Source organism: Aulonocara stuartgranti (assembly GCF_965226115.1).
Source record: "Aulonocara stuartgranti genome assembly, chromosome: 5".
Lineage (NCBI taxonomy): Eukaryota > Metazoa > Chordata > Actinopteri > Cichliformes > Cichlidae > Aulonocara > Aulonocara stuartgranti.
The window spans coordinates 17,003,290-17,030,624 of NC_138943.1; the positions used below are offsets into that span (position 1 = coordinate 17,003,290).

Consider the following 27,335-nt stretch of genomic DNA (forward strand, 5'->3'; position numbering starts at 1 on the left):
CCTCTATCCAGGTAGGGTTTTACTGAATTGACAGGTCGTTTGGGATCATTGTCATGCTCGAAAACCAAACTGATATTTTTTATCAAGATCTCCAGCACCAGTGGTGGAAATACAGACCCAAACCATGACAAAGCCTACACTGTGTTTCACGGATGGCTGTTGACGCTCACTGTTGCACCTCTCTCCTCAACTCTGTTGATACTTACAATGATTGGAACCAAAGATTTAAACTTCCAAAAGACCTGCTGCCACAGTTTTTCCAGTGCAGTTGTGTATAATATGGTACCTCATCATTTTCTCCATTTCCCTTCCATAACAATGGCTTCTTGACAGCCAACCTTCACTGCGATAGTTTCTGGTGAAGGTTTAGCGAAAATCAACTAAAAAGGCCACAAATCAAGTTTGTTTGTTTTTTTTAAAGGAAAGACAGCACACCATGCTGAAATATTCCACTTTGACTAATAGCACTTTGTTTGCAACAATAAAGTCATTCCCAAAAACAAATCTCTCTTCCACAACAAATAACAGTCACTACAGTAACATGAGGAAAATAAACATTAATCCTTTCGTAATCTGAAGCATCCAGGAAGCTCAAATGGGAAGTGACATCATAAAGTAATACTCTTCAGTTTCAGTTCACTAATACAGCAGGAAAACATGAGTAAACTGATTATTATTATGAAACCGATTTATATTTAAAAAAAAAAAAAAAAAGCGGACGCTACATGTAATTTTATAGCTCTGCACATTAATGCAGCAGTGCACATTTTAATTGTCAGGAATTTTTATTGGTTGTATTGGAAATCTTCCCTCCAAAATTTTGAGATAACTGGGAAATTGAGGTTGTACTTCTTTGTCAGACTTCTGGGTTTTCTAGGGCATGGGGGTTATTAATTCTTTATTTATCCAGGTAAAAATCTCATTGAGATTATTCATCTAATTTCCAAGAGAGACATCATGGCAGCAAGAGTTAAACACATGTACCACATAACTACTTAAAAACCAAATACAATATTCTGTATAAACATGTAAAAAATATACAACAATGATTTAGAGCAATATTTAAAAACCAACCACACCAACTAAGAATTATTCTCCACTTTCAGATAGACTTAAAGTTCCAAAGGAAACCAATGTTGGATGCAAAAGACATAGAGAAAAAAAAAAGTGCCTTTATGAAAGTGTGTGAAAGGGTGGATGAGATAAAGTATAAAGTGCTTTGAATGCCCAAGTGCAGTAGAAAAGCAAACATTTTCATAAATGTTCTGTATTTTGTTACTATTTGAGCACATCTTCAAAGACCAATGCTGTAACATTTAACCAGGGCTGTGCAGGGGCAGGTGCTCAAAATTAAAAAGGAGTGCATAGAACCAGGCTGAATAACAACAACCCACATTCATCAAGAATCTAAAATAATATAGAATTGCATCATACTATCACTCATCAGGTGGGGACAATGCAAAGCAACCATAGCCTATATTTTACCTGATGGGGTACAATGTTACTGCTGCTGATAGTGCTGGAGGGCAGGGCTGTGTTGATCTGAGACTGTAGACATCAAGTCCAGAGGAGAAATGCTAGCTGATTAAAGTAGTGTTGTGAAATAATACAACACAAAGATTGGTGACAGCTCTTGGAACCATAGGGCAACAGATTTAAAAACTGGGAAATAAACTGAAACTGTAGAGATCCATAGAGATACAAGTTTGCTGCAGAGAACGTTGGCCGGGGTCCACCCTACTATAAACCAAATTGCAGAGAACCTATGAGGATCCTACTCACCACCCTTCAACAGTTACACAGCTTAAACAGTTGCTAGGGGAAATGAATCCGAGCTGCAATGCTTAAAGACAACCTGTGATTATCGCCACCTACAACAGGAAAGAGAGAGTGCCAAGTGTCAGGGGGAGTCAGGAGTAGGCCACAGCTGCACCAGCCTCCGATTAAAGAGCTAAGGGAGGGGTGAATGTTCATGCTGCGTTCACAAACACCATGCATGAACAAAACATCTCCTACAAAATATTACCCACAACATTAGAGTAGCTTGAGAAGGCGATATCGGCCTGCGCATCCAATTAGCATTCGCCCACGTTATGTTTTACCCGTGTAAAAGACAACGAAAATTTTTAGCGTCAGATTTTTAAATCCCAGAGTTTGTCCGAGGGCCCTCCTCCGTCGTCGCAGGACTAGAACGACGGGAAGAAAACAACGCGCTCACGGTGTTCGGTGTTCGGATTTTCAAAGGCAGTTTGAGACAATTGCGGCCAAAAAAAAAAGAAAGAAAGAGTGGTATGAGACCGCAGTTAAATGAGCCGCGGTCAAGCCATCCGCCTCTTATCCGCCACATAAAGTTTCTTGCGCTTCTACACTTGCCTTTACGGCAGCGCCTGTTTTCCTTCACACATACGCGCGCACACATATTGCATTGGGATAGCCTGGTTCCCCTTACTGTACCTCTGGGCCAAGTTTAATCACTATCAATTGCAATATTCCACAAAAAAGGAATGTGATAACGTAATGTTAAAATGTATTCAAAATCATTTGTTATAGTTGACACAAATTTCTCCTCTTCTTGGACACCCACACTATTCCTGTGCAAGATTTTGAATTTTCTGTAAAAAAAAAAAAAAATGTTTAGGGTCACATTAAAAAAAAACCTTTTTTTGCACTTTAACCTTTGCCTGACGTTCCTTCACTGCTCGGTCCATCACAATACTCAAAAGTTAAAGCAAAGATAACATTTCCTAATTTTAGAATAATCAGAATCAAAATGTCTTTATTGTCATTGTCGCAGGTACAACAAAATTAAAAGTGCTCTCCGATCAGTTGCATCATCAATAGAAATATAAAAATAAAATAAAATAAAATAAAAATGTAATAAAATCAATCAATGAAATACTTAATATCAAGTGCTAATAAGAATAGTATGAGCAAACATTCACATATATTCCCACAAACATGCTTCAGTCAGTGCATAGATCATTTCAAGAGTGGTATTGGCGACTGTCAAACCTTTGAGTCGCCGAGCAGCTGAATACGGGAATAATGTTGACGCGCCCGCTGTTCAAAACGTAAGTCAAAGTTCCAATTTAAAAAACTCCTTTATTTGTTATCAAAATTCTTGAAATCCATCCAAAACTCCCATCTCTGCAGGACCTGTACACCTCCAGGACACTGCGGCGTGCAGCTCGGATCTCAGCTGACCCTTCTCACCCTGGACACAGTCTGTTTGACCTGCTCACCTCAGGCAGGAGGCTCCGGTCCATTCGCACCAGAACCTCTCGCCATAAGAACAGTTTCTTCCCCTCTGCTGTTGGACACATGAACAATAAACGTACGACTGTCCCCACCACTAACACATGACCCTACGCTGTGTTCACTGCATGATTCCATGTTTTGGCACTGATCACCACCTGCACTCATGTATATATCTTTCTACGTAGCACTTTTAATTCTTATTCTCATGTATATATCTCATGTATATCTCATGCATATATCTTTCTACGTAGCACTTTTAATTCTTATTCTTACTTTTATTTTTTCATGTCTATTTAAGCGCAATTTATGACAGCATGTTTGCACTGAAGCACCGCAGCAATTTCCTAATGTTGTAAACCTGCTCAACATTTGGCAATAAAACCCTTTCTGATTCTGATTCTGAAAAAATGGTGATCAAAACATTCCAGGCTTGAGCGGTCAGCAAGTCAACTTCCCCCATCACCCACTCATTCAGAAAAATTCCCTCGGGCTGCAAACAGGTGACATTTAGACATATTATTGCTGTTGGGTAAAAGTTGTGTTTGAGTCTATTTGTGACTGTACTGTCTTCCCGAGGGCAACATTTCAAACTGGGAGGGGCCAGGGTGGGAAGTATCTTTTATAATGTTCTGAGCTTTTTAAGCAAGTATTGTGTAGCTCTTCCAGCGTGGGGAGAGGGCAGCCAGTGATCCTTTGGGCGGTGTTCATGACCCCTTGGAGTGGTTTCCTCTGAGCCACAGTGCTGCTAGTGTACCGGATGCATATGCAATAGGTTAGTACACTCTCGAAGGTGGCTCTGCAGAAGGACACCAGCAGTCTCTGTGTAATATTTTTCCTCCTGAGAATTCTCTGTCTCTGTTGGGCCTTTTTCAGCAGCTCAGAGGTGTTCATACTCGAGGAAAGGTTCTCCTCTATGTTGACTATGTTGACATCTCTCATCTCCTCCACACATCACTCACTCACTTGGACACTAGAAGGGGGAATTATGTTAAAATGCTCTTCATAGACTACAGCTCTGCATTTAATACCATAATTCCCTCCACACTCACCACCAAGCTGGAGCATCTGGGACTCAGCTCATCTATGTGTCAGTGGATCTCCAACTTCCTAACTGGCAGACCACAGGCAGTAAGGATGGGCGGACATGTCTCAGCCTCCACCACTCTCAGCACTGGAGCCCCCCAGGGGTGTGTTCTGAGCCCCCTGCTGTACTCTTTGTACACATATGACTGTGTGGCCACTACCAGCTCCACCACCATCATCAAGTTTGCTGACGACACCGTCGTGGTGGGCCTGATCTCTGATAACAACGAGACGGCCTATCTGAAGGAGATTAGGAATCTGGAGAACTGGTGCCAGAGGAACAACCTCCTTCTAAACGTCAGTAAGACAAAGGAGCTGATAGTGGACTTCAGCACTAAGCAGGAGAGGAACTACCAGACCCCCGTCATCAACGAGTGCCCAGTGGAGAGAGTGGACAGCTTCAAATACCTCGGAGTTCACATCACGCAGGACCTGTCATGGTCCTGTCACATCAACACCGTGGTGAAAAAGGCCCGACAGCGTCTCTACCACCTCAGACGCTTGAGAGACTTCCAACTGCCCTCCAAGGTGCTCAGGAACTTTTACTCGTGCACCATAGAGAGCATCCTGGCGGGAAACATCTTAACCTGGTTCGGGAACAGCACCATGCAGGACAGACGAGCTCTACAGAGGGTTGTGCGGTCAGCTGAGCGCACCATCCGCTCCGAGCTCCCTGACCTGCACTCAATCTACAGCAGGCGGTGCTGGACCAAGGCCAGGAAGATCGTGAAGGACCTCAGGCATCCCAACAACAGACTGTTCTCTCTGTTGAGGTCAGGAAAGCGATTCCGCTCCCTGAAGACCAACACAGAGAGACTGAGGAGGAGCTTCTTCCCGCAGGCGATACGGTCTCTCAATCACACCACCACACAGTACTGACCCACACATATGGTTCTTACACACACTGGACTTTCTGGACATTGTTTTTGCACAACACTGGTCACTATATTCTTCATTTCCAGTTAATACTTGTACAGCTGCTGTTATTGTGTATATATTTATTTATATTTAGATTTCTTCATACATTCTTATATAGTTCTATATTGTGTATTTTGTTGTACAGTTATTTTATTTTCAACTTTAATTTATATATTTTATCTTATTCTTCCCAGTTAAATTTACCCTTCATTCTAATTTGTGTTGTACAGTTATTTCATTTTTAACCTTAATTTATATTTTATTCCTTCCTAGTTAAATTTACCCTTTTTAATTTTGCATATTTATTTCCTATCTTATTCATAGCCTTTCCTTTTTTTGTTTTCTTTAGGTCACGAGTAGTTGTCCAAGCATTTCACTACATATCGTACTGTGTATGACTGTGTACGTGACAAATAAAATTTGAATTTGAATTTGAATTTGAATTTGAATTTGACTCCCAGGAAGCGAAAGTTTGCCACCCTCTCCACACAGTCGCCTTTAATGATTAGTGGTGGTATCTCTGCCTTTTTTCTTCTGAAGTCTATTATGAGTTCTTTGGTCTTTGAAGTGTTGAGGAGGAGGTTATTGGCCTTACACCATGACGACAGCTGCTCCACCTTATCTCTGTAAGCAGACTCATCACCCCTGGAGATGAGCCCCACCACTGTGGTGTTGTCTGCAAACTTCACAAAGGTGTTGCTCTGGTGGACAGGAGTACAGTCGTGAGTGTAGAGAGAGTAGAGCAGTGGACTGAGCACACAGCCCTGGGGTGAGCCAGTGCTGAGACTCAGGCTGAGGATGTGCGATGGCCAACTCTCACTCTCTGTCTACAGTCCGAGAGGAAGCTGTTGATCCACAAGCAGGTGGTGTATGGAAGCCCCAGGTCTTGTAGCTTCACCACCAGTTTGTGTGCAAGGTTGGTATTAAAAGCAGAGCAGTAACCCCTGAAAAGCATCCGCACATAGCTGCTCCATGCTGCCGTTAGGGCAGCATGGAGTGCTATGGCTACGGTGTCTTCCGTGGATCAGTTAGCTCTGTAGGCAAACTGGTGTGGATCCAGGCTCCGAGGCAGGGCTACTGTGATGTGTCTGTGGACCAACTTCTCAAAGCATATCATTATCACTGGGGTGAGTGCCACTGGTGTGTAGTCAGGCTGGTGATGTGGGGCTTCTTAGGCAATGGGACTACGGTGGAGGACTTGAGGCAGAATGGGACAGTCGCCTGTGCGAGGGATTTAGTGAAGATCCCAGCCAGGTGTTCTGCACAATCCCTCAATATTTGGCCTGGCACTCCTTCAGGACCAGCCGCCTTCCTCGGGTTGACGGCCCGCAGAGTGCGCCTCACCTCGTGTTCTTCCAAGGTGAGGGTGCTGCTGCTGTGGGCCGCGTGTTGCAGCTGTGGCTCCAATACCTCGGGTACCACGGCCACAAAGCGGGCGAAAAAGATATTCAGTTCCTCCGCCAGCTCCAGGTCACCTTCCGTATCTCAGAGGTAGATCACCCAGTGTCACAGAGTAGCTAGCACTGCTTCCATCTAAGTGACGAGCAGATTACCTGTATATTGAGCAGGGTATGAATGCAGCCAACATTTTCAGCCCCGCCAGGTTAACCCTTTAACAAATTAGCCTTGTATGTTGACTAAGAACCAAAAGGCTTAATAAAAATGATATTTAGAAGGCAGTAAATTGGTGGGTTTTTTTATTTTACTTTGACTAAACGTAAACTTCAGAGTGGCGGACCTTAACGCTACTGAGGTCTCAGAGTGAGGATTGGTGGCTAAATATTGGTGGTGGCAGTATAAATACTCACGTATGTTGCTGTTGCCATCCCGTTTTCTTTAGTAGCAAGCCAGCTAAGTGCAGATATGCGCGCGCCCCTTTAAGGGGTCTAGAAAAAGTGGGTCAAAGTATTGGCGCAATCTATCTTTATTTTTTAATCTAAATGAGATGAATTATCATTGCCTTTTAAATTTAAAAATACAATATGATGTTATCAACATAGATCATTTAGGATACATTAAATAATTAAATTAAATTAATTAGTTTAGATAGACTGTTCCTCTTTCTTTTTTTCTTTTTCTTTTTACCTTTTCCCCACAAATGCAACACCAAATCTCATATTTTATTTGTTCTAGATAGGGTGATCTCTAAATGGTTTGTCAAACAGAGCAACCTCAGCCTCATTTCAAAACTAACTTTAAAAGACGATATCAAACATTTTTAAGTAAAATTGCTTTTTCTTCATCACAAGCTAGCTGGTGTTATCTGCTAAAAGGCCTTTAGCGAGTAGGTAAAGTTCTAGAATAAACCAGTTAATTGTAATGTTAAAAATGACCTTATGACTTTCAAATGCGTAGAATTCACTTTTTACTTACCATGTTTTATTTCTTAGTAGTGGAGAAGTCCAGTGATATGTGATCAGGTCACAGTCTAGTTGAAAATGGCAGTTTGTGAAAACTTATGTGGCTTCTTCTGAGGCTTGTCTTCAACCCAAACAATTGGGTAAAGTTTTGACCCAGTATTTGATCAAAGCTACCAAACCTATGACCCGACAGAGTCAAGCTGTGGAGTGAATTGAAGAACTCGGCACATCACCAACCCAACTCCTGATTCATAACTTTTGAATAATATTTGGTCACACCAACCCAACTTACGAACGACTTTTACCCAGTATTTGAGTTAAGATAATAACCCAGCATTTTTTTAATGTGTCTCAACCATTCTAATATACAAAAAGCCAAACTAAAGAACAATAGTTAAGAAATTCTTACATTACGTTATCACATTCCTTTAAAGTTTTTAAATTTGAGCAGACTTGTACTTTAATTTCTTAGGAGTATGAAAACGGTTTCAGATGAAACTTGGCCCAGAGGTACAGTGGAGGAATATGTTTTGAAATCAGCCATCAAGGATGATTTTGAATATGATGTGACTGTTTTGCATTGACTGTACTGAATTTGAGCATAACTGTCCTTTAATTTTTGTGGAATCTTGCAGCTGATAGAAATTAAACTTGGCCCAGACGTGGCCCAGAGGAGGATTGTGTTGAAAGTTTGACTTCAACTATCACCCGATGCAATGTGTGCGCGCGCGTGTATTTGTGAACGCACGCGCACGTGTATGTGTACGCGGTTCTAAGTTTGCGACCAGGAATGAAGGAGAACAGGCGCTGCCGTAAAGTTTAGTGTAGAAGCGCACACAATTTATGCAGCGGATAAGAGGCGGCTGGCTAGACCGCGGCTCACAAATGACGGCTCGCTTGGCCGCGGTGAAATGAGAGCTAAAACGTGAGACTGGGATTTTTTTAAATTGTTTTCCTTCACCTAAGGACAAATGGATCAACAAGAGGTATCGTTAACTTTTCTTCGCAGCGACTACACTACATGGCTAGCTAGCGAAAACCTGCGACTTTACATTACAACAGAAAATAAAATATCACCAACTTATTAGGACGTTTCCATATAACTGCAGACACCAAATATAGAAGTCGTACATACTTTATCAATCTTTTAAAACAGCTTCCTTTCAGAAAATACTCAACATGAGTGTCTGAAAGAGGTTTAGACTGAGCTACTAACGCGCATGCATTCTAAGTTAGTTATTTTTTGTGGTAATGTTAAGTTATGTCAGGTTTTTGAACTACAGAAACAGCGAGGAAGAAAATGCGGTTCAGCCTAGACACTCCGTTTAATGCCAGTTGTCTGCACAGGATGAAACAGACGTTTATGTAATAGGTGTAACCACAGCACAGAAAGCTTACAGCTACAACGATTACTGATAAAAATGTGTCTCATTGCTTCAAAACTTTGTTCTTATTCTTGAGTGTTTCCGCTTAGCGGTTTGTGTCATCAGTGTCTTTTTTTAAATGAAAGTATGAACGACAGTAAGGGCTCAATTTTTTTGTTTTAGGTCTAATATCGTTGTTAATGTTGGTAAATAGACATCAACGCGCTTTACGAATTGGTTGTATGTTTTTTTCTACAATTAGATTATAGCACTTTTTTAGTTATAGAACTTTTATGTTATAACTCTCTTGAATAAGAGATTTTTAATCTCAAAGTTAATCTTTACATGGATACATAATGGATACTTAACCCTTTCACGGATAGTGGTCACTACAGTGGAGAGGTATTCAAAGGTTGTTATCTTGCATTTGTGTCAGTGTTGATGGTATACTTGCACATAAACCACTACATTGGACACTGACGTATCACTCCATACCCACCCACCCACTGGTCGTTTAATGTTACTATAGATGTATGTAGTGTGTAACTGTAATTATTGTTATTTAACCCTATCATGCATAAATTATGACAAAAACATCATGAATAAAAAAGAATCAGGATTCAGATTTTTTTTCTCAAGTATTTTTATTAAGCTTTTCATGCCTAAAGATGAATAAAATACAGAAAAAAATTCCAGCATCATCACAGCATAATAGTCCCACCACCGTGTTTCACCATGAAGATGGTATTGCTTCCTTCTGACTCCCTTCTTTCTCTAAACATAAGCAGTGTCACGGTGCCCAGAGAGCTGTAGCTTTGTCCCGTCTGCCCAAAGGACATGCTTGCATAATCTTTCTCCAGGTTGTCCTTACTTATTTTAGTCTGATTTGAAAGTGTCTCTCCTGCAGAAGTGGAGTTTTTCTTAATCAGTGACCTGGTGGATTATTCCTGTGCAGGGTTAAATTGATTGTCTTCTTTTGAACAGTAATTCCTGACATGGCTAAATCATTTATGAGTGTCTTGGCAGTTATTCTGAGGTCTGTAGACACATCTCTCATTAGTTTTCAATGTCTTTGAAATCTTTCTCTTTCTCCTTCTGCCAGCCTTGTTCTTTAATGTGTCATGGATATACTAACAGTGGTGGACGGTTGATGATTTGACTTGTTTTGCAGCCACAGGACCAGTCAGCATGTATACCAGTGTATTTTAAAGTCAAGTGTGAGGCTGTCACGGCCCCTGTGTCTGATTTAAAAAAATAAAATAAAATCAGATTCTTTTGGACATGTGATGTTATTTATCTTCTAGTCTCTATATGATATTTAGTTTAATTATTTGTCTTTCTGAGTTTCTGTGTCTCTAGTCCTGGTTGCTGGTTATGATGTTAGTTCCCTTCTGTGTCCACTCTGTCCCAGTCTCATCTATGTTTCATCTTCTGCACGACTTCTATATTTTCTGTGTTTTGTCTTCTTTCTGAATCAAGCTGTTGTGTCTTTGTGGGGGTCTCAGTGTCAGTCATGTCTCCATGTTTATCTGCTGTTCTTGTCAGTTCTCATGTCTTTGTCTGGGTCTCTATATTCGTTTACCTTTCTGTCTCAGAGTCAAGCCCATGTTTTTGTTCTCATGTTCTGTTACTTCCTGTTTTTGTTTTGGTACCCTGTGCACGTTATGTTCAGTTTTGCTTCCCTTGTCTCATTTAGCCGTGATTAGTGTCAGCTGCCCTTCCACCTGTTGCCTGATAATTAGCTCATGAATTTGTTTAGTTTGTCATTTTTGCAAGGTGTCGAAAATAAAGCTGTTTTGAGTTTTAAACCTTATCTTACAGTACATGCACTTTTGGTTCAATTCCTACCTGCCACACAGCAGAGACTTGACAGAGGACATCTGTCCATTAAAGTTTGTATTCAGGTGGATCATAAAACAGGACAATGATCTCGAGCACATGTGAGTGAAGTTGGCCCCCCACCTTCTTCAAATCTAACAAAAGTGGTATCAAATGTTTGTGCTACGTTTGTGCTGCTATCATTTTAAAGATATTCATAAAATAATGTCCTGATGCGTGCTTAATCATCCAGGCAAATAAATCCCAAAAGGTTGATTCTGCAGATCTAGTTTGTGAATGATGGTGTTGAAAGCTGAACTGAAGTCTATGAACGGCATCCTAAAGTATGAGTCTATAGTGTCCAGATGTGTGAGGGCTGAGTGGGCTGTCTCCTACAGTATCTGCTTTTGGGTCCTGTTTCCAAACACATTGGCTTAACCTGCCGTGACAGATGGAAACCAGCACAAACGTTTCACATCAATTTTGTTTGATTCCATTAATGTGTGTGTGTGTGTGTGGGGGGGAGGGGGGTTTGACCTTTACATTTTCATTAATATCTTCAAAACAGAAGCAGCACAAACCGGCACAAACGTTGTCAGTTGTTGATTTGTCCTGTTCTCATTGTATGACGAATTATGATGGCTGTTTGGTAGCTGTTTGCATACAATGCATACTCTCTCTCTCTTCGTGTGTGTGTGTGTGTGTGTGTGTGTGTTTCTCTGGTGAATTTCGACAACCGTTTTATGTTAATGTACAATCCTCTGCGCCAGAGGGAGTGTTTGCCCGGGGAGCAAAACAGGCTAGGACCACCACTGCCTACAATGTGTCCATAATAAGCATAAATGCAGGCAGTGAAGTTGGACACTCGCAGAGGTTATGTTGTGTTGAAGTCTAAATCAGGCTTTAGTGATGCACAATGAAGTTGGTCTTGTGTTGGAGCATAAGCGTCTGCTTCCAAACTTCATTCTTTTGTTGCAGTGTTTTTGCTCTGCAGCTTGTAGCATCAATCCTCAGGCTGAAAAATGACTTTTAAAAAAATAACTTATCATATACTTAATTTATCTTTAAGTAATTCAAGAAGCAGGAAACAGTAAAAATCTCCCAGAACGTGGTGTTATTGGTTTTGAGTTTTCAGCCACATGTTGCCTTCACTTTCACCAAAAGCAGCTGGAGGAGATCTCTGCTTGGTGTAAAGAGGAAGGTCTTCCTCCTGACTCCTCAAAGGAAGCTCAGCTGTGTTTGCTATGGCGCGCTCTTCAGCGCACGACGAGCCGCCTCAGCAAAGTGACCAGAGACCTGGAAACCCACCGCTCTCAGCACTTAGCAGAAATGGCGGAGGTAAGGTATCCCCTCTGAAGATATCAGAATGTGACGATAAGAGAGAAAGTCTGTTATCTGTCCTTTCTGTGCGTAAGGTACGCAAGTCGCTGGAGCAGATCAGATTCTTCACGGAGCACAAAAATGTTTTGGCTCAGGAGATACAAGATGAGAATGATCACCTTAAGGAGCAGCTGCGGCGCCTAATATCACTTCAAGGTGTGAAAAATTCTTACCTACACAATATACAGATTACAGTAACCCAAGAGCAGAATTAATGTAGTGTTTCCTCATTATTGGATGGTATATACCCATAAATTTCTAAAGACAGAGATGTTTTAGTCTCATACACTAAAGGACTCTACTTTCTTATTCTTTTAGCATCCTAAACATGCTCTATTTACTTGATTACCCACAAGTTTCGTGAGTAATCAACTCCCCTCACCGATTTCCTCTGTCAGATGCCCAGATAAGCGAGGTGGCTAAAATGCTGTACCAGCAGGGTCTCACAGAGTTGATTCACAGCAGCCCCAGTGAGCAGGTGGCGTACCTCCTGGTGGAGAGGGCTTCCCTGCTTGAGACAAGCGAGCTTACAGACAAGTTGACGGGTGATGGAAACACAGCCAACCATATGGGGACAGGAGCACAAGTGAAGAGCACCGGCGTATCCCAGGTTAGAGGAAGAACATCACAAATTCAGTCTCATATGGCCAACATGCATATTGTTTTCCTAGTCTGTGACGCTGTCTTCAAATGTTATTCCATAGGCTGCCCACAAGGGGGCACCACGTCATGGGCAGAGCGCATGGAAAAAACTCTTTGGACTCAAGTCTTCACAGAACAAACATACTTTTATTCCTGTATGTATGTCGTTAGTTCGCTCATCTCCTTTAAATACTAACAAACACTAAGATTGCTCTCAGGAACTGATGCTGACTTTAGTTTTTGTATAATGTGTAAACATAAAGATCTTGCACGTTAGCCACTCGCCACATTAACTACAAACTCTTATTTTCTGTTCCAGTGTTATTTAGCTCTGTTCTGAGCACAGGTTAGGAAATTTGCATGGCAGAAGAATTTCAAGATACTACCCGACTGATGCATCTTGACCCACTGCACTTCTCAAGGTGTCCAGTTCTTGCATGGACCTTTAAACATTTACGCTATATGTTCCTGCTCCTGCTTACTTCCTTTTAGAGCTTGTCAGTTATTGCTGTATTGGACATGCAGTAAGTTGATGCGTGTTGTATTCGCAGGCTGAGGCCAGATTTTTGGCTGGCCAGGAAAATAGTTTGGGAAGAGAGTGCTCCCGGCTGGAGCGGGACCTGGAGGAGGGCTCCCGCCGGCTGGCAATGGCACACAATGAGATCCGGCGTTTGACTGATGAGCTGGAGTCTGCTCATTTGACCCAGAGAGCATATGGTGAGAGATATTAATCAACAATTTATAAAGAGGCTGTCATTCTTAAACTGATTTCTCATGGTGGCTTGCCATCACAATTGTCTCTGTGTTTATATGGATATGCTAAATGCAGCTTTTCCTGGAGGCATTTGGTCCCTCCCATTCATGGACATTTTGCAATAATGCACTGAGGTAATTTCTTTGAATTTGGAATAGACGTTCACTTTGACTTAATCCTGAGGTGATTATGTTGTCCTTGCAGTACCACCTTGTTTGGTATAGCACACTCCTAAGTATAGTTAATTTAGTCACAGGTAATCTTCAGAATTACCGTACTAAATTGCAAATCAAGCAGCTATCTTGTTAGTTGCATTACATGCCATCCTTAGGCATCTGCAAGACGGGGGATTAGAAACAAACAGACAAAAAAAACCATGTTTTTACTTGCACACTTACACTATAGTTTGCTGGCTTCAGCTTGTGTGTATGGTAGAGGAAAAATACTAAGGTAACAAAGGCGTGATAAGCAGTCAGGCATGCAGCATTACAGCCTCCGTTTCCACCCACGCCTCTTTCTACAGTGGAGAAATTGTGGCTGAGCATTTCTTTGTGAAGTCTAAGGAATTTGGAAGCGTCCGTACTTTTTAAAGTTTCCTTGAAGATGTTTCACCTCTCATCCGAGAAGTGTCTTCACTTCAGTTCTAAGAGCAAATGGTGGAGAGTCCCAGATTTTAAGCCCTATGGGAGTGTCCTCTACCTAATCACATCAGCCAAGGTGTGAAAACAGGTGTGGTTCACAATCAGCCAAGGTTTCGGGTGAACCCATTTTCACACCCTATCATGTGATTTACTGAGGTCAAATGTCCCAGGATGTGAGTGGGCATTAAGGCGTCTGGGAAGGGATCTAAAAACTGGTTTATAGATGGCAGACAGTTGGTCTCATAAACCCCCGCCTCTGTTCAAAGATGGTCGTTCACAGTGGACATAGATGGCTTCTTTCACTCGTCTTTCAAACCACAGAAAATGACTACAAGCTCCTTGGAAAACAGAACCAGCTTCACCCGCTCTAATCTGGGACTCTCCACCAATTGCTCTTTGAACTGAAGAAGCTTCTTGGATGAGAGGTGAAACGTCTTCAAGGAAACTTAAAGAAGTCCAGATGCCTTTCTTTCCAGGCTCCTTAGACTACAATGACCTGGATGACTGAGAACCTTCACAGACATTTCTTTGTGAAATGCTTTTTGGGCTGGATTTTTGCTCATCCTGCTGAAGGACCAGTAAATTTATGGCAAGGTGATAGGTTCATCATCCTTTGTCTGTCTGTCCATGCGTCCACAATTCACAAGATTCACTGGCATTGTTCTCGACTTTGTGTTAATGATTAAACACTAAAAAGAAGATCTTATATGTTCCTCATCAGGATAGAGTTTCTGTCACGTGGGGAGGTGTAGTCTAAGCTTGATTGTTTACTGGTAATTACAGTATGTGACAGCTCATCTCATGTAAAAGTAATGTAACAAATTATTAAAAAATACTCTCTCTGGGAAATAATTGCACTAACAATACACAAGCAAAGCATTATTTGAAGAAAAATTAACAAGTACTGTGTGATACACTGGTTGTTGTGAGTAACACATCAGAATTCTTTATTTCATTCACATTAGAGCCTCTCCTGGGATAAAAGAGAAAATATACACATACAAGGAGAGGGTCATTCAACGCACATCATCATCATAAAAAAGAAGAAGAAAGAAATACATCAATCAATAAATCGCCCATTTCCAAATGCAGTTATAACTTATCTACAAGATTTTCATAGGCTCAAAAGTAACTAGACATTTGGCTAACAGGCTATTTCATGGCCAGGTTAGATCTGTTCTCTTGTTATTCTGTAGTGTACAGTTCAAGATGGATTTGTTTTATTTGACTCTGAATACATATGTATGCCAAATGAAACTAGTAGAAAGCATGCAACCTCAAAGTTCAGTCCTATTTTCGTTTAGTGTAAAATAATCAGCCATGACTGCTTGAAAAGAAAATGCCACATTTAGCTAAATCTGGAACCGATTTTTAGCCTTGTTTGTATAACACATAAGCATACTCTTCAAATAAAACCGAAGTTTTGCACCCCTGTAACAAAACTTAACCAGCAACTTTGTTCAGAGAAGTGTGTGCTTACTCTAGCTTATGTTGTTTTTCAGAGCCTGAGTTGCAATCAGCACAGCAGGAGGTGGAGCAGCTCCGGCAGGAGGTAGAAAAGCTGAAGAAATATGGTGAGAATTGTTTTGCATGTTTTCAGCACAAAATTGCCACTACGGATTCCCAACAGATAGCCAGACACAGTTTGTGATTCACTTTGGTTGTTATAATAGCTTTATAGTGGCTCTTTGGTGAAATGTCATTCAGCATTCATCCGTGCTCCAGCTTACGCCACACATTTCCCCTGAAACTGCGCCGCACATCCGCTGCAGCTGAGCCAACAACACACCTCGCCACTACCAAGAAATTGCATTCTAAACAACAGTTTTCAAAGAACTAATTGTGAAACGAAGACAAAAGCAGGTTTACACGCCCCATACAGTTCAGATTCATGAACTGGAATAAAACCCCTTCTTTTAGTTTTCCCTCCACCGCAGATCAGCAAGGAAACCGCTTTTATTAACCCCTCACCTGTAAAAGCCTGATGGGGTATTGTTGTCATCCTGCCAGGTGGGCAGGTGGCATTGAAACCCGAGTTAGGGTATTCAGATTCATGCCTCGCGTGTATCTCCTAAAAATCTCAGATAAGTTCAAGTTCAGATTTTAAGTATTCTGAAAATCTTGCGAACACGATAACTCGAGAAGGAAGTGACTTAGGATTTTTCCATTTACAACATAGATGCATCTACTAGTATGCTGAGGGGTAGCGCTGGTGGCCATCAGTGTTTTGTATAATAGACTTGGCCCAATAAATTTAAACTGCTGGAGCATTATTTTAGCTTCAGAAATGTGGAGTACAGCAGGTAGTACAGTCTTTAAAAAATAGAAATGAATCTTTTAATCGCATTTATTAAGTAGACCTTCAAAGTGTTTAAAGTAAAATAAAAACGATAACAGTGATAGCATGTTGTATTATTATTATTATCATCATTATCATCATCTAATGCAGCGGTCCCCAAGCCCTGGGCCACAGACTGGTACAGGTCTGTGAGTCGTTTGGTACTGGGCTGCAAGAGTTGAGACTCGGGTGTGAAATTCATGGTTTTCAGGGTTTTTAGCGTTATTTTTTAAATTGTTTTTATTGTTAACTCTGTTTCCCTGGGTCTGTTCCTGTGTGTTATGAAGAAATCTTCTTTTTATTTGGTACCAGTACTGGTTTTATTTAGTTGTATTTATCCGCGACACCTTAAAAGCTGGTCTATGAAAATATTGTCTGACATAAACCGGTCCATGGCGCAAAAAAGGTTGGGGACCGCTGATCTAATAAGTACTTTTTTGTTTTTTTAAAGAAATGGTGGAACTGCGAAAGACTAAAGAGCTAAATGATCGCCTGGACCTCGAGATCAGAGCCTTGAGGAATAGGGTTCGCTCCTTGGATGCTGAGAAAACCTCTTTGAAGCAGATGGTAAGAGACCAGCTAGAATAAAGTAATTTACAAAAACATACAATGAAGATTTTGGGAAACAGGTGCAGTAATTTATTGAAATGTGTAAACATACATGTATATACGGTGTAAAAGAGAAAAATAATTGTAACAAACTTGAAATTCAAGGTGAAATTCATCTTTATTCTTCAACGTAGCCTATATGGTAAATGGCCTGCATTTGTATAGCGCTTTTCTAGTCCATAGGACCCCAAAGCGCTTTACACTACATTCAGTCATTCACCCATTCACACACACTGGTGATAGCAAGCTACATTGTAGCCACAGCTGCCCTGGGGCGCACTGACAGAGGCGCGGCTGCCGGACACTGGCGCCACCGGGCCCTCTGACCACCACCAGTAGGCAAACACGGGGTTAGTATCTTGCCCAAGGATATTTGGCATGCAGCCAGGATGCAGCCTGGGATCGAACCACCGACCTTCTGATTAGTGGCTGACCTGCTCTGCCACCTGAGCTACAGCCACCCGCTTCTTCAAGGCATCTTATAATTTCTTTAAGTAGTCTTCAGAAATAGTTTTCCAGGCTTCGTGAAGGACATTTAAAGCTCTTCTTTGGATGTCGGCTACCTGTTGTTCTGTTCTCTGTCCAGATGATCCCACACTGCTTCAATAATGCTGAGGTCTCTGGGGAGCACTGTGTTTCACTGTGTTTTTTCTCTATCCTAGTGTGCGCTTATTGCATTGGAAATGTGTTTGGGATTGTTATCAGGCTGAGAAATGAAGGTGTTGCCAATCAGATTCTTTCCAGATGGCACTATATGGTGCATCAAAATTGGACTGTAGCTTTCTGCGTTAATGCTTCCATCAAATTGGACGAGATCTCCAACACCAGTGGCTCTAATACAGCTCTAAACCACCAAACACCACCATGTTTTTTTTTTAACTCAATTTTTATTTATTTTTAATCAGCAGTGATACATCCTATACTTCCTCTTTACAACTGTACCCCTATGTACAAGCATATACTCGCATCAAACTACACAGAGCAGCTATGAATGTCCAGGAGCAGCATGTCACAGAAGCACACATACATATAAAGAAAAAGTATACACGAGCAGGACCTTCTTGCTGTGAGGCAACAGTGTTAACCACTGTGCCACTGTGCTGCCTGCTGTCCTGAGTTCAATTCCACCATCAGGCCAGGGTCTTTCTGTGTGGAGTTTGCATGTTCTCCCCGTGTTTGCGTGGATTCTCCCCGGGTACTCCGGCTTCCTCCCACAGTCCAAGGACATGTAGTTAGTGGGGATAGGTTAATTGGAAACACTAAATTGCCCATAGGTGTGAATGCGGGAGTGAATGCAAGTGCAATTGGTTGTCTCCTGTCTGTGTGTTAGCCCTGTGACAGACTGGCAACCTGTCCAAGGTGTACCCTAACTCTCGCACTAAGACAGCTGGGATAGGCTCCGATGCCCCCCGCAACCCTGAAAAGGATAAGCGGAAGCGAATGGATGGATGACCACTCTTTGGCCTTATATGAAGCAGTCTTTTACCACCACCATGTTTTACAGATGGCTGTAGACACTCACTGTTGTACCTCTCTCCTGACCTTCTCCATACATACCACACAAGATTTCACCAACAATTTGACCAACAATCACCTTGTTAATGCAAAAATACTATTTTATGCCTTCAAACTATGTTTTCTTTCGCCAACTAAAGACATGGCAATAAATGGGAATAAATTATGTGTTTTTCCAGCAGGCTGCTAGGAACAAAGTAGCAGGTTGTCTGTTATGTGTGTGCACAATAGTGGTTCATCCTGTAAGTTAGGTGCATTTTTTGTGCTTATGAATTTGACTAATTCATAAGTCAGCATTAAGCAGCTTAACAAACAAAAAAACATTCCTCTGAAAAAGGATCAGGTTGAAGGACTGGATCGAAAATGAGTGAAAAAGCAGCCAGTGTCTAAAGAAAAACTTTGAAAGACCTTCTGAAAACCTGGAGAACTATTGCTCAGGACCACTTTTTAATAAATACAAGGAGCTCTCACTTCTCTGAAGCAAAATATAATGAAATGAGGGTTGGGGCAAGACTTTTGTGCAATACTGTATCTTTGTGAAACTGTGTTAGATTTATTTGCTGTTACTTTCTGTGCAGCAAAATTTAGTTAAATTAAAACAAAATAGCAAAGTTCTCAGTTCGCATTTCGACTTTGCTGTTAATTCACAGCTGAATATGAAGTACATGAGAGGTACATGCACTTACATGTTAACTGCATGTGCAGAACAGACATTATGCAAATATATGTAGCATAAAGGCCCCTGTGAGGATTGGTTTGTGTGTGTGTGTGTTTTATTTTGTAGATCGGCTAATTAATTATTTAAGCATCAAATAACACAAACATGAATGAATGAATAGTGAAATAACAACTTGTCTACTGTATGTGTGTTTGTCTTAGGTTGTGTCGCTGCAAGAAGAAGCAGAGCAGTTGAAGGCAGCCTTACAGGAGCTCCTAACTAAAGAGGTTCCAGTCAAACAAGCAACAGAGATGACTCAAGTAAGTCTGTTTAAACATGATGTATTCACTCAAGGTTTTGCATTCTTATGCTATATATACATATTTTAGTGACAGGAGCATTTGGAGGAAGTTAGCTTTGAAACCTTCTAAACTGGTCTTGTGCTATTTTTGGTACTGCTCTTACATAAATGCACAACTAAGAATGCAACAGCAAATTTGGGGTTTACATTGGCAGGAGACTCATATGCACAATGCAGGAGTGAGAGTATGACATGGAAAGTTTTAACTGCTGTTTGAATAATATAAAATAAACAAAAGCCTACTGGGAAAAGGAGCGAGGGCAAACATGAGCTCGTGAAAGAAAGGTTAGGCAGCGCTTGGGCAAACATAACACAGCTTGACAGAGAGAAAAACAGAACTATCTTTGCACAGATGGCTGGTCAGTCAGTAGGAGACAGGTGGGCAACATATATCAGCTGAAAGTAATTAATACAGTGAAGACAATGAGGACAATCACACTGGAGCCCGGCACAGAAAATAAGAGTAGAGACACAACAGGAATCACACACACAGGCACACACTTCATATTGATGCGCTTGAATAAAATGTAAAGTTTGATTTTGTACTTCTTTCAGTCTCCAACAGCAGAGCTGGTACAGAGCAACAAGACCTGCAGACGTTTGCAAGAAAAGCTCACTGCAGAGAGGAGAAGCCTTTTGGAAAAAGAGGAAACTGTAAGTAAATATATTAATAAGTTAAAACCGTCATGCAAACAAGACAGAACATCACAATGAACAGAAGACAACACATAAGCACAAACAGCACACAGAGACACACAAAGGCAAAGACAGAAAACCTGATATTTAATTCCAATACTAAACTCTATCTATTTCCCCAATTGTCTCTGAATCGTTATCTTACAACAGTTACCTAATAAATGTGTCTAACTTTAATCAGTGCATCAATTTACACAACTTTGCTTCTTATGACATTCAACACCCTCTTTGTATAACTTTCTGGGCTTTCTTCCCAGACCTTATCATCAATCATTTTTGGGCTCATTTTCACAGGCTTATGGCTGAGGTCAGTTCATGAAGTCAAAAATAATGACTGTTATGCCACCCTTACACTTAAAAAAAAAGATTGGCCTATTTCTACCAACCATATGTCACAAAGCTCTCAAAATAGGCCACAAACCTACACATTATTTCCAGTTATTAAATCTCAAAACAACCTGTGTGCACCTAAATATATGGGTCACAAACAATTTGAGCATACGGGTCAAATGCTTAACGTTGTAATTTCAGTATATAAACACTTAGTACAGGTACGTAGTGTATACAAGTATATATGTCGCCTGTAATTTGCATGGAAGTGACACACCTGTCTAACACTGAACAGTTGCTCTCCAAGCTGTAGTGTATTTGTGAAAACAAGACTTTCTTTGCTTCTGATTTCACCCAGCAAGAGTCAGAAAACCTCTCGGAGCTGTTGCTGACTAATTGCGTCATGTCCAGTATGACAGAAAAATGTTGAATGTGAGGAGGAAGTAAGATCTCTCATGGTCTTTAAGGTTTATGTGGTGTTTGAGCTTTAGGTCTATATTTCAGTTTTGGGTTTCTTTTTTTTTTTAATCTAATGAGTGAATTCTTTATTCTTGTATTTGGTAGTTTGAGTTTTAGATTCCCGATTCGATTCTTTTGTATTATTCTAACAGAGAGTTTGATTTCTTTTCATATAGTTGAGTCTATTGCTTCAAGATGTTTCAAGTATGTTTCAAGATAGTTTGCCGTCTAGTGTTTGACTTTCTTTAGCTCCAGTTCCCATATGTGATTTTGTTACAAATCATCAGTTTGGGATTTTTTTTTAACCTTCATATTTTTTGTTACTTTATGCATATCAGCTATTAAAGGCCGCCTTTTGTTTACACTATTTGTACTGCCTACACCCTGCAGTTTGTTACCTCAACACACCTAAGCGCTACAACACACCTTGACAGGTAAACCTTTGCTGTTTATAATACAGAGTTTCAGCAGAGAAGTGCTGAATTCTTTCGTCGCTGTCAGGTTTAATATATACTAAATTACAATTAGAAGGATGATTTGAATGACATGTGAAAAGTGCGTCCACGAACTGCTTATCACAGTTTTAAATAGAGAGATCTAAAATCTAAAATTTAATGTGTTTCTTCCTTTGCTCTCAGTCTGACAGTTGTTGAGTAATCTTTCTGAGTAATCTTGCTAAATAGGTGGGACTGAAAACACACCTCTACCAAGGTGGATTAAGCAACCTCAGGAGACCTGTATTGTAAACAAATGTAAAAACTACCCGTCAACATAAATGATTCTGTAGCAATTACACAAGAATATCCAGTAATGTACCTGACTACAATTAAACACATTCACTTACTGAAAATCGGGGGCATCTGCTGTGGCAAATGGGTGCAAGCCTTTTACCACAAACTTAGTCACTGCTCGGTGACATTCATCTATCCAGGCCTAAAAGGAGTGAGAACTGCCAGCATCTGAGCCAGACTCTGTCTCTCTCATCATGGTCACCTAAATGCACAGTAAAGGCAGGTTTTGTAATAAGGCAGATTGCGCTAACATAATATGCACTGTTAGTTGATTATTTACCTGCCACATTAACGGGAGAGGACGTGCAAACATTACCGCTGCTGCTGGGTTGAGCTTCACGAGTCTGGAGCGGAAGCATTTGCTCACAAAACGCACGTGTTTTGTGAGCAAATGCTTTTGCATATTCGTAGCGTTTCCTCCTTTATGAAATATCTACTTGCAAGTATTGCAAGTTGCCCTGCTGTCATCTGTTCTCGTAAAGTATGACCAAACTTTTGAGTGTTTAAGCCGCTTAGGCGCCGCGTTTGCTGCCAGGTAAATGACGCTCCGCAACGTGGTGACGTCATTCGGGGCGACTGGAATCGATAAGGGAATCGTTTGCAAAAATGGCAAACAATTCCAAGGAATTGAAACAGTGGGAACCGGTTCTCAACAAGAACCGGTTTTCGATACCCATCCCTACTGGACAATGTGATACATAGATACATACACACACACACAAACTTTTATAGACAAAGATATGCATACATGCATTCAATGGGATGAAAGACCAAGGTAACTAAGACAGAATAATACAGTTTCATAGAGATCTGAAAGCCTTAGCTAGGTCTTCAAGTCTTCAAGTAAAAAACATGTCTGTATGTTATCAGCACATATTTTAACCACCTGCTAAGCGCTTGTGAGAAATATATGAAAGCTGCATGACCCACGTGACAACCCTGAATTCTGAACCCCTGTTAACAGGACTGTGACTTACTCAAGGCCTCTGGTTTTTCCCAACCAGCCTGTAACCCATAGTTTTTGTGAAAGACACCAATTTGTTTACAAACACTTGCCTAACCACCACGCAATTGGTTGCAAGACAAACCAGTAACCAGTAAAGTAAAGTTGTGCTTTACAAACCAACACATTTAAAAAGTTGAGCAGTATCCATCACAGGTTTTGAGCTGCACTCTTAAAAGTTTGCCTGCTTTTTCATGAGTAGTTATGGGCTGTCTTAGAAACCACAGGTGACCCTGATAACCTGCAGTTACAAAGAAGTTTTCAGTGCAGCACTGTATCCCATATAGCACAAACAATGTTCATGCTGGCAACAGCAACCAACTTCCAGCAAGTGCTCGCCAACTTATCAGCAACGACAAATGACGTTGCTGACCAGTTTTTAAGTGTGCATAAATGGTAAATGGCCTGCATTTGTATAGCGCTTTTCTAGTCCTTAAGGACCCCAAAGCGCTTTACACTACATTCAGTCATTCACCCATTCACACACTGGCGATAGCAAGCTACATTGTAGCCACAGCTGCCCTGGGGCGCACTGACAGAGGCGAGGCTGCCGGACACAGGCGCCACCGGGCCCTCTGACCACCACCAGTAGGCAAACATGGGGTTAGTATCTTGGTGCCGTATCTTGCCCAAGGATATTTGGCATGCAGCCAGCCTGGGATCGAACCACCGACCATCTGATTAGTGGCTGACCTGCTCTGCCACCTGAGCTACAGCCACCCCAACTGAGGCTTTAGCAGTTCATTTCACAGTGATTGCCAGCAACCACCTGCAACTGGTCAGATAGTACTCTCTTTTGCCTGATAACCAGTGGTTGCCACGTGGTCGCCAACTATTCTCGGGGCCTGAATCTTTTTGTGTCCAGTACAGGGTGAGTAAGTTGATTAAGAGCAATCAGAACTGCCTGCCGATTTTTTTTTTTTTTTTAAATAGCGTCAGTGCTCACGAGATGGCTTTTGGTGACGAATTGAGACATTAGAAGAACATGGAGAATTTTTTCAGATGAGTCCCAATAATTTTTTAATAAAATAAACAGCCTTTTCTGTTACATTATACATTATATCTTTTTTCTCATCTGTTTAGATACATTCTCTTCAGCAGCAGGTTGACTGTTCCCAAACCAGTGTGGATAACTTTGTGCTAAATATCAACACCAGTGAAGACATCCTGCAGGATCAAATGTACGATATTCAATCCCTGGACCTTCTACCTCTCAGGATTTTCTATAAAACAGTCCCATGAATGAAGGTTTATATTCAGTGTGTGTCCATGTCTGTGTTTGAAGGCTGCTGAAACAAAAAAAGGCAGATCCCTATCTTTTTGTAAACACTCAGTCACATGACTCCTTTGTGACAGCGGATGAAGAGCCACAGACGATAAAGTGCGAAGAAAACAGACCACAAAAGGTAATTTCCCATATTTCCTCAGGTCTGCTTACACATTTAAACCTGCTTTCATGTCATAGTGCTAAAGTGGAAAAATAACAGTTGCCTAGCTCATGTTTTCAGTTCAAAGAGAAAGCTGCAAATAAATAATTCACATGTGCAGAAGGTGATACTTAATGCTCTGGGCAAACAAAAACAAACACAAAAACCCCAACTGTAAACACCAAAAATAAAAATAAATTCTGTCTGTGCTGATGTTTTCATTTTGGACTGTAGGAGTGTATTAATTGTCAACAAGCAATGAAAACTCTGCTGTCCTCCCAAGAGGAGTGTGAGGCACTTAAAAGCGAGATCTGCGAGACCCTGTACTGCATTGACGAAGAGCGAAGGTAACCTAACTTACATCAGTGTGACAAATACAATGAGTTTGACGTGTAATTATGATTAGACGTCCATTCATCCATACAGGAGACAACTATAATTAAATGGAATAAAACGGCTGTGCAGAGTGTAACACGTAGGCATCTTTTGCCATCATGAAATGAGCTTTTTGCATTTGATTTTTTTACCATGTCCCTTCAGCAAATTCCACGAGATGAAGCAAAAACACAAGGCCAAACTTTGCCGAGCCAAACAGAAATTTGAAGATGAAACCACCTGGCGTGATGAGAAGATAAAAAGTCTAGAGAGAGAATTGTCCTTGTGCTGTCATTCAGTAGCAAAGGTGAGTCTGCACTTGGATGTTTGAGGTGGAGCAGTAACATTGAGTCTTTTTACAGTTGCTTAGTCTGTATTTTATGTCCCCAAAAGAAAAAAGAAAACTGCTACTTGTGTCCTTCTGTTTGCTGTCTTATTGGTTCAGTGATGAAGCCAAATTTGTAAATGTTCATCAAGGGGGACTGTAGGAGCTGATATAAAGCTGAAGGTGGTAAATGTTTCTTTTTTCCTTTTCATGCTCAGGAGAAGGAGCTTGTCATAAGCATAACTGTGGAAAATGAGAAACTACTCTCTGAGAGGAGGAAGCTACTGCAACAGCTAAACGAGGAGGAGCACAAGAAGAAGGACAGTTGTCTAAAAGCTTCTTTATCCAAATGCAGGTACTGAAATTACTGAAATTTACTGAATGATAAGTCATCCAATCCAGACTTCATGTTCGTTCTGATCCTAAGGGTGGAACTTTTAGAGCTCGAAAACAAGAAACTCGGAAACCAAATATCACAAATGTCCAACCAGCTCGCTGTCCTGGAGTTCAGCCTGCAGAAGACGGAGCTGCTTCACTTTGCTGAGGTACCACTCGTGCTTAATTATGCTTTTATTTTATACACATGCTCCATGTTGTTTTATGTTTTCCATTTATTTGGCTATCATAAGAATGATCTATGAGCCTTTCTAATAAAATAGAAATTCCTAAACCTATAATTAGGCTCTGCCTCAAAGGTGTTGCGTAAATACACCTTGGTAAAAAAGAAAAATTCACTCTCTGCCAACTTTGGCCTTAGATCGTTAAATTTTCATCAAAATTTAACGATTTAATGATTGACTCTGTGACTACAAGCCCAAATCCTCACCCCTCCATTACCGTGCTTGGCAGTTGGTATGAAGTGTTTGTGCTGATGAGTTGTGTTTGGTTTTTGCCAAACAGCACTGGACATTCTCGTCAAACATCACTTTAGTCTCGTCTTTCCAAAGGACATTGTTCCATTGTGTGGTTTGCTCTGATTCAAGAGGCTTTCTCCTGGGAGCCTCTTCAAACAAGCCACATTTATTCACTTTTTTCTGATTGTGCTGTCATGAACTTTAACATGCTAACTGAGGTCTGTAGCATGTTAAATGCTAACATAACATAATTTAATATTTGTTGAGTCTTTGACACTGAATTACCTACACTGATACAGCCTGACTGTGTCCTGGGTCTTAACAGATAAAGCCCATCTTTTGAATTTAATATTAATCTGCTGCTTGTTTTGTGTGATTAGAAACTTAAGAAAATGCCAGATGACCAGCAAGTTTTCAAGTCTCTTCCTCAGCAGTCTTCAAGGTAGGTCCAGCAGTGATTCAGAACTTGCCTCAAATTAATTTGTTAGGAACAATGAAACCTAATTAAATGTCTGTTAACTTTGCATCCACAGTGTGATTTCACCTGAGCAGTCTGAAGCTCAGGCCTTGTTGGATGGTACACTTAGAGGTCACTCCAAGCAAACAGATGGGACTTGTTACAGTCGTGCGTCTGAGATTGTGTGTCAATCAGCAGATATGAGCTACCTGAACCTGACCTCTACACAGAAAAACCACTTGAACCGCTCAGGTCCCCTGGCTGCCCTCAGCAGCCTTGAAAATCTGCCTTCCTGAAGTTTTCTGTTTTATTTGTAAGTTAAATTAATAAATAAGATACAAACTGGGTTTGAATTTCATTAAAACAATCAAATTAAACCAGCCTGAATTTGTATCAGTTTCTAAATTTTGTGGACTTTCGCATCAAAATTGACAATTTTTGCATTTGTTCTCCATCTTAAACTTCAAGGTTTTACATTGGAAATAAGTTATCTGAATTTCTGGAGCAGGCCCACATCTCATAACACTCCCCTTTCAATTATTTGTGTATATTTGACCCCTTGAGCTACAAGCAGTTTGTTCTTCTTTTAGTTCCCCACCTACCTTCCCTCATCTCTTTGTCTCTCATCTCTTATTAGTGCATCTGCCTGACCCAGGAGACGTCACCAGTCCCTTCTGAGCCCCTCCCCCAAAACCACAGTCTGGTTTCATGCTCATGCCAACTGCCATTATCTCTTATAAGTGCTATCAATCCTAAATGATGATATGGTTCCTGCTATTAAACGGGAAAAAAAAAAATTCCAGTTCACTAGAATTAAAATGAATGTATCTAACATAATTACTGCACAGTTTAAAGATTTTAGGGACTGGTGATCAGATAAACAGCATCAGACAAAACAGGAGCATATCAAATGCTCTAA

At 40.9% G+C, this 27,335-nt stretch overlaps 1 protein-coding gene across 3 annotated transcripts; it reads left to right on the forward strand.

Moving 5' to 3' along the window:
• Positions 1-8,392: 8,392 nt before the first annotated feature.
• LOC309706388 (uncharacterized protein) lies at positions 8,393-26,793 on the forward strand. 3 transcript variants are annotated; one of them, XM_082532877.1, is made up of 18 exons: positions 8,393-8,605; positions 11,966-12,139; positions 12,217-12,337; positions 12,580-12,791; positions 12,886-12,978; positions 13,375-13,540; positions 15,721-15,792; positions 17,008-17,123; positions 19,560-19,658; positions 20,255-20,353; positions 24,062-24,159; positions 24,264-24,384; positions 24,640-24,752; positions 24,946-25,087; positions 25,324-25,460; positions 25,533-25,650; positions 26,340-26,401; positions 26,493-26,793. In XM_082532877.1, the coding sequence occupies exons 1-18, from the start codon at positions 8,591-8,593 to the stop codon at positions 26,710-26,712; spliced, it is 2,178 nt and encodes a 725-aa protein (XP_082389003.1). In that variant the 5' UTR covers positions 8,393-8,590; the 3' UTR covers positions 26,713-26,793. The 3 variants fall into 3 exon arrangements, 2 of the variants coding, with proteins under 2 accessions (XP_082389003.1, XP_082389004.1); XM_082532878.1 differs by having other exon boundaries at positions 11,969-12,139; XR_014276733.1 differs by having other exon boundaries at positions 8,394-8,605; positions 25,547-25,650; positions 26,493-26,542.
• The last annotated feature ends 542 nt before the right edge of the window (positions 26,794-27,335 follow it).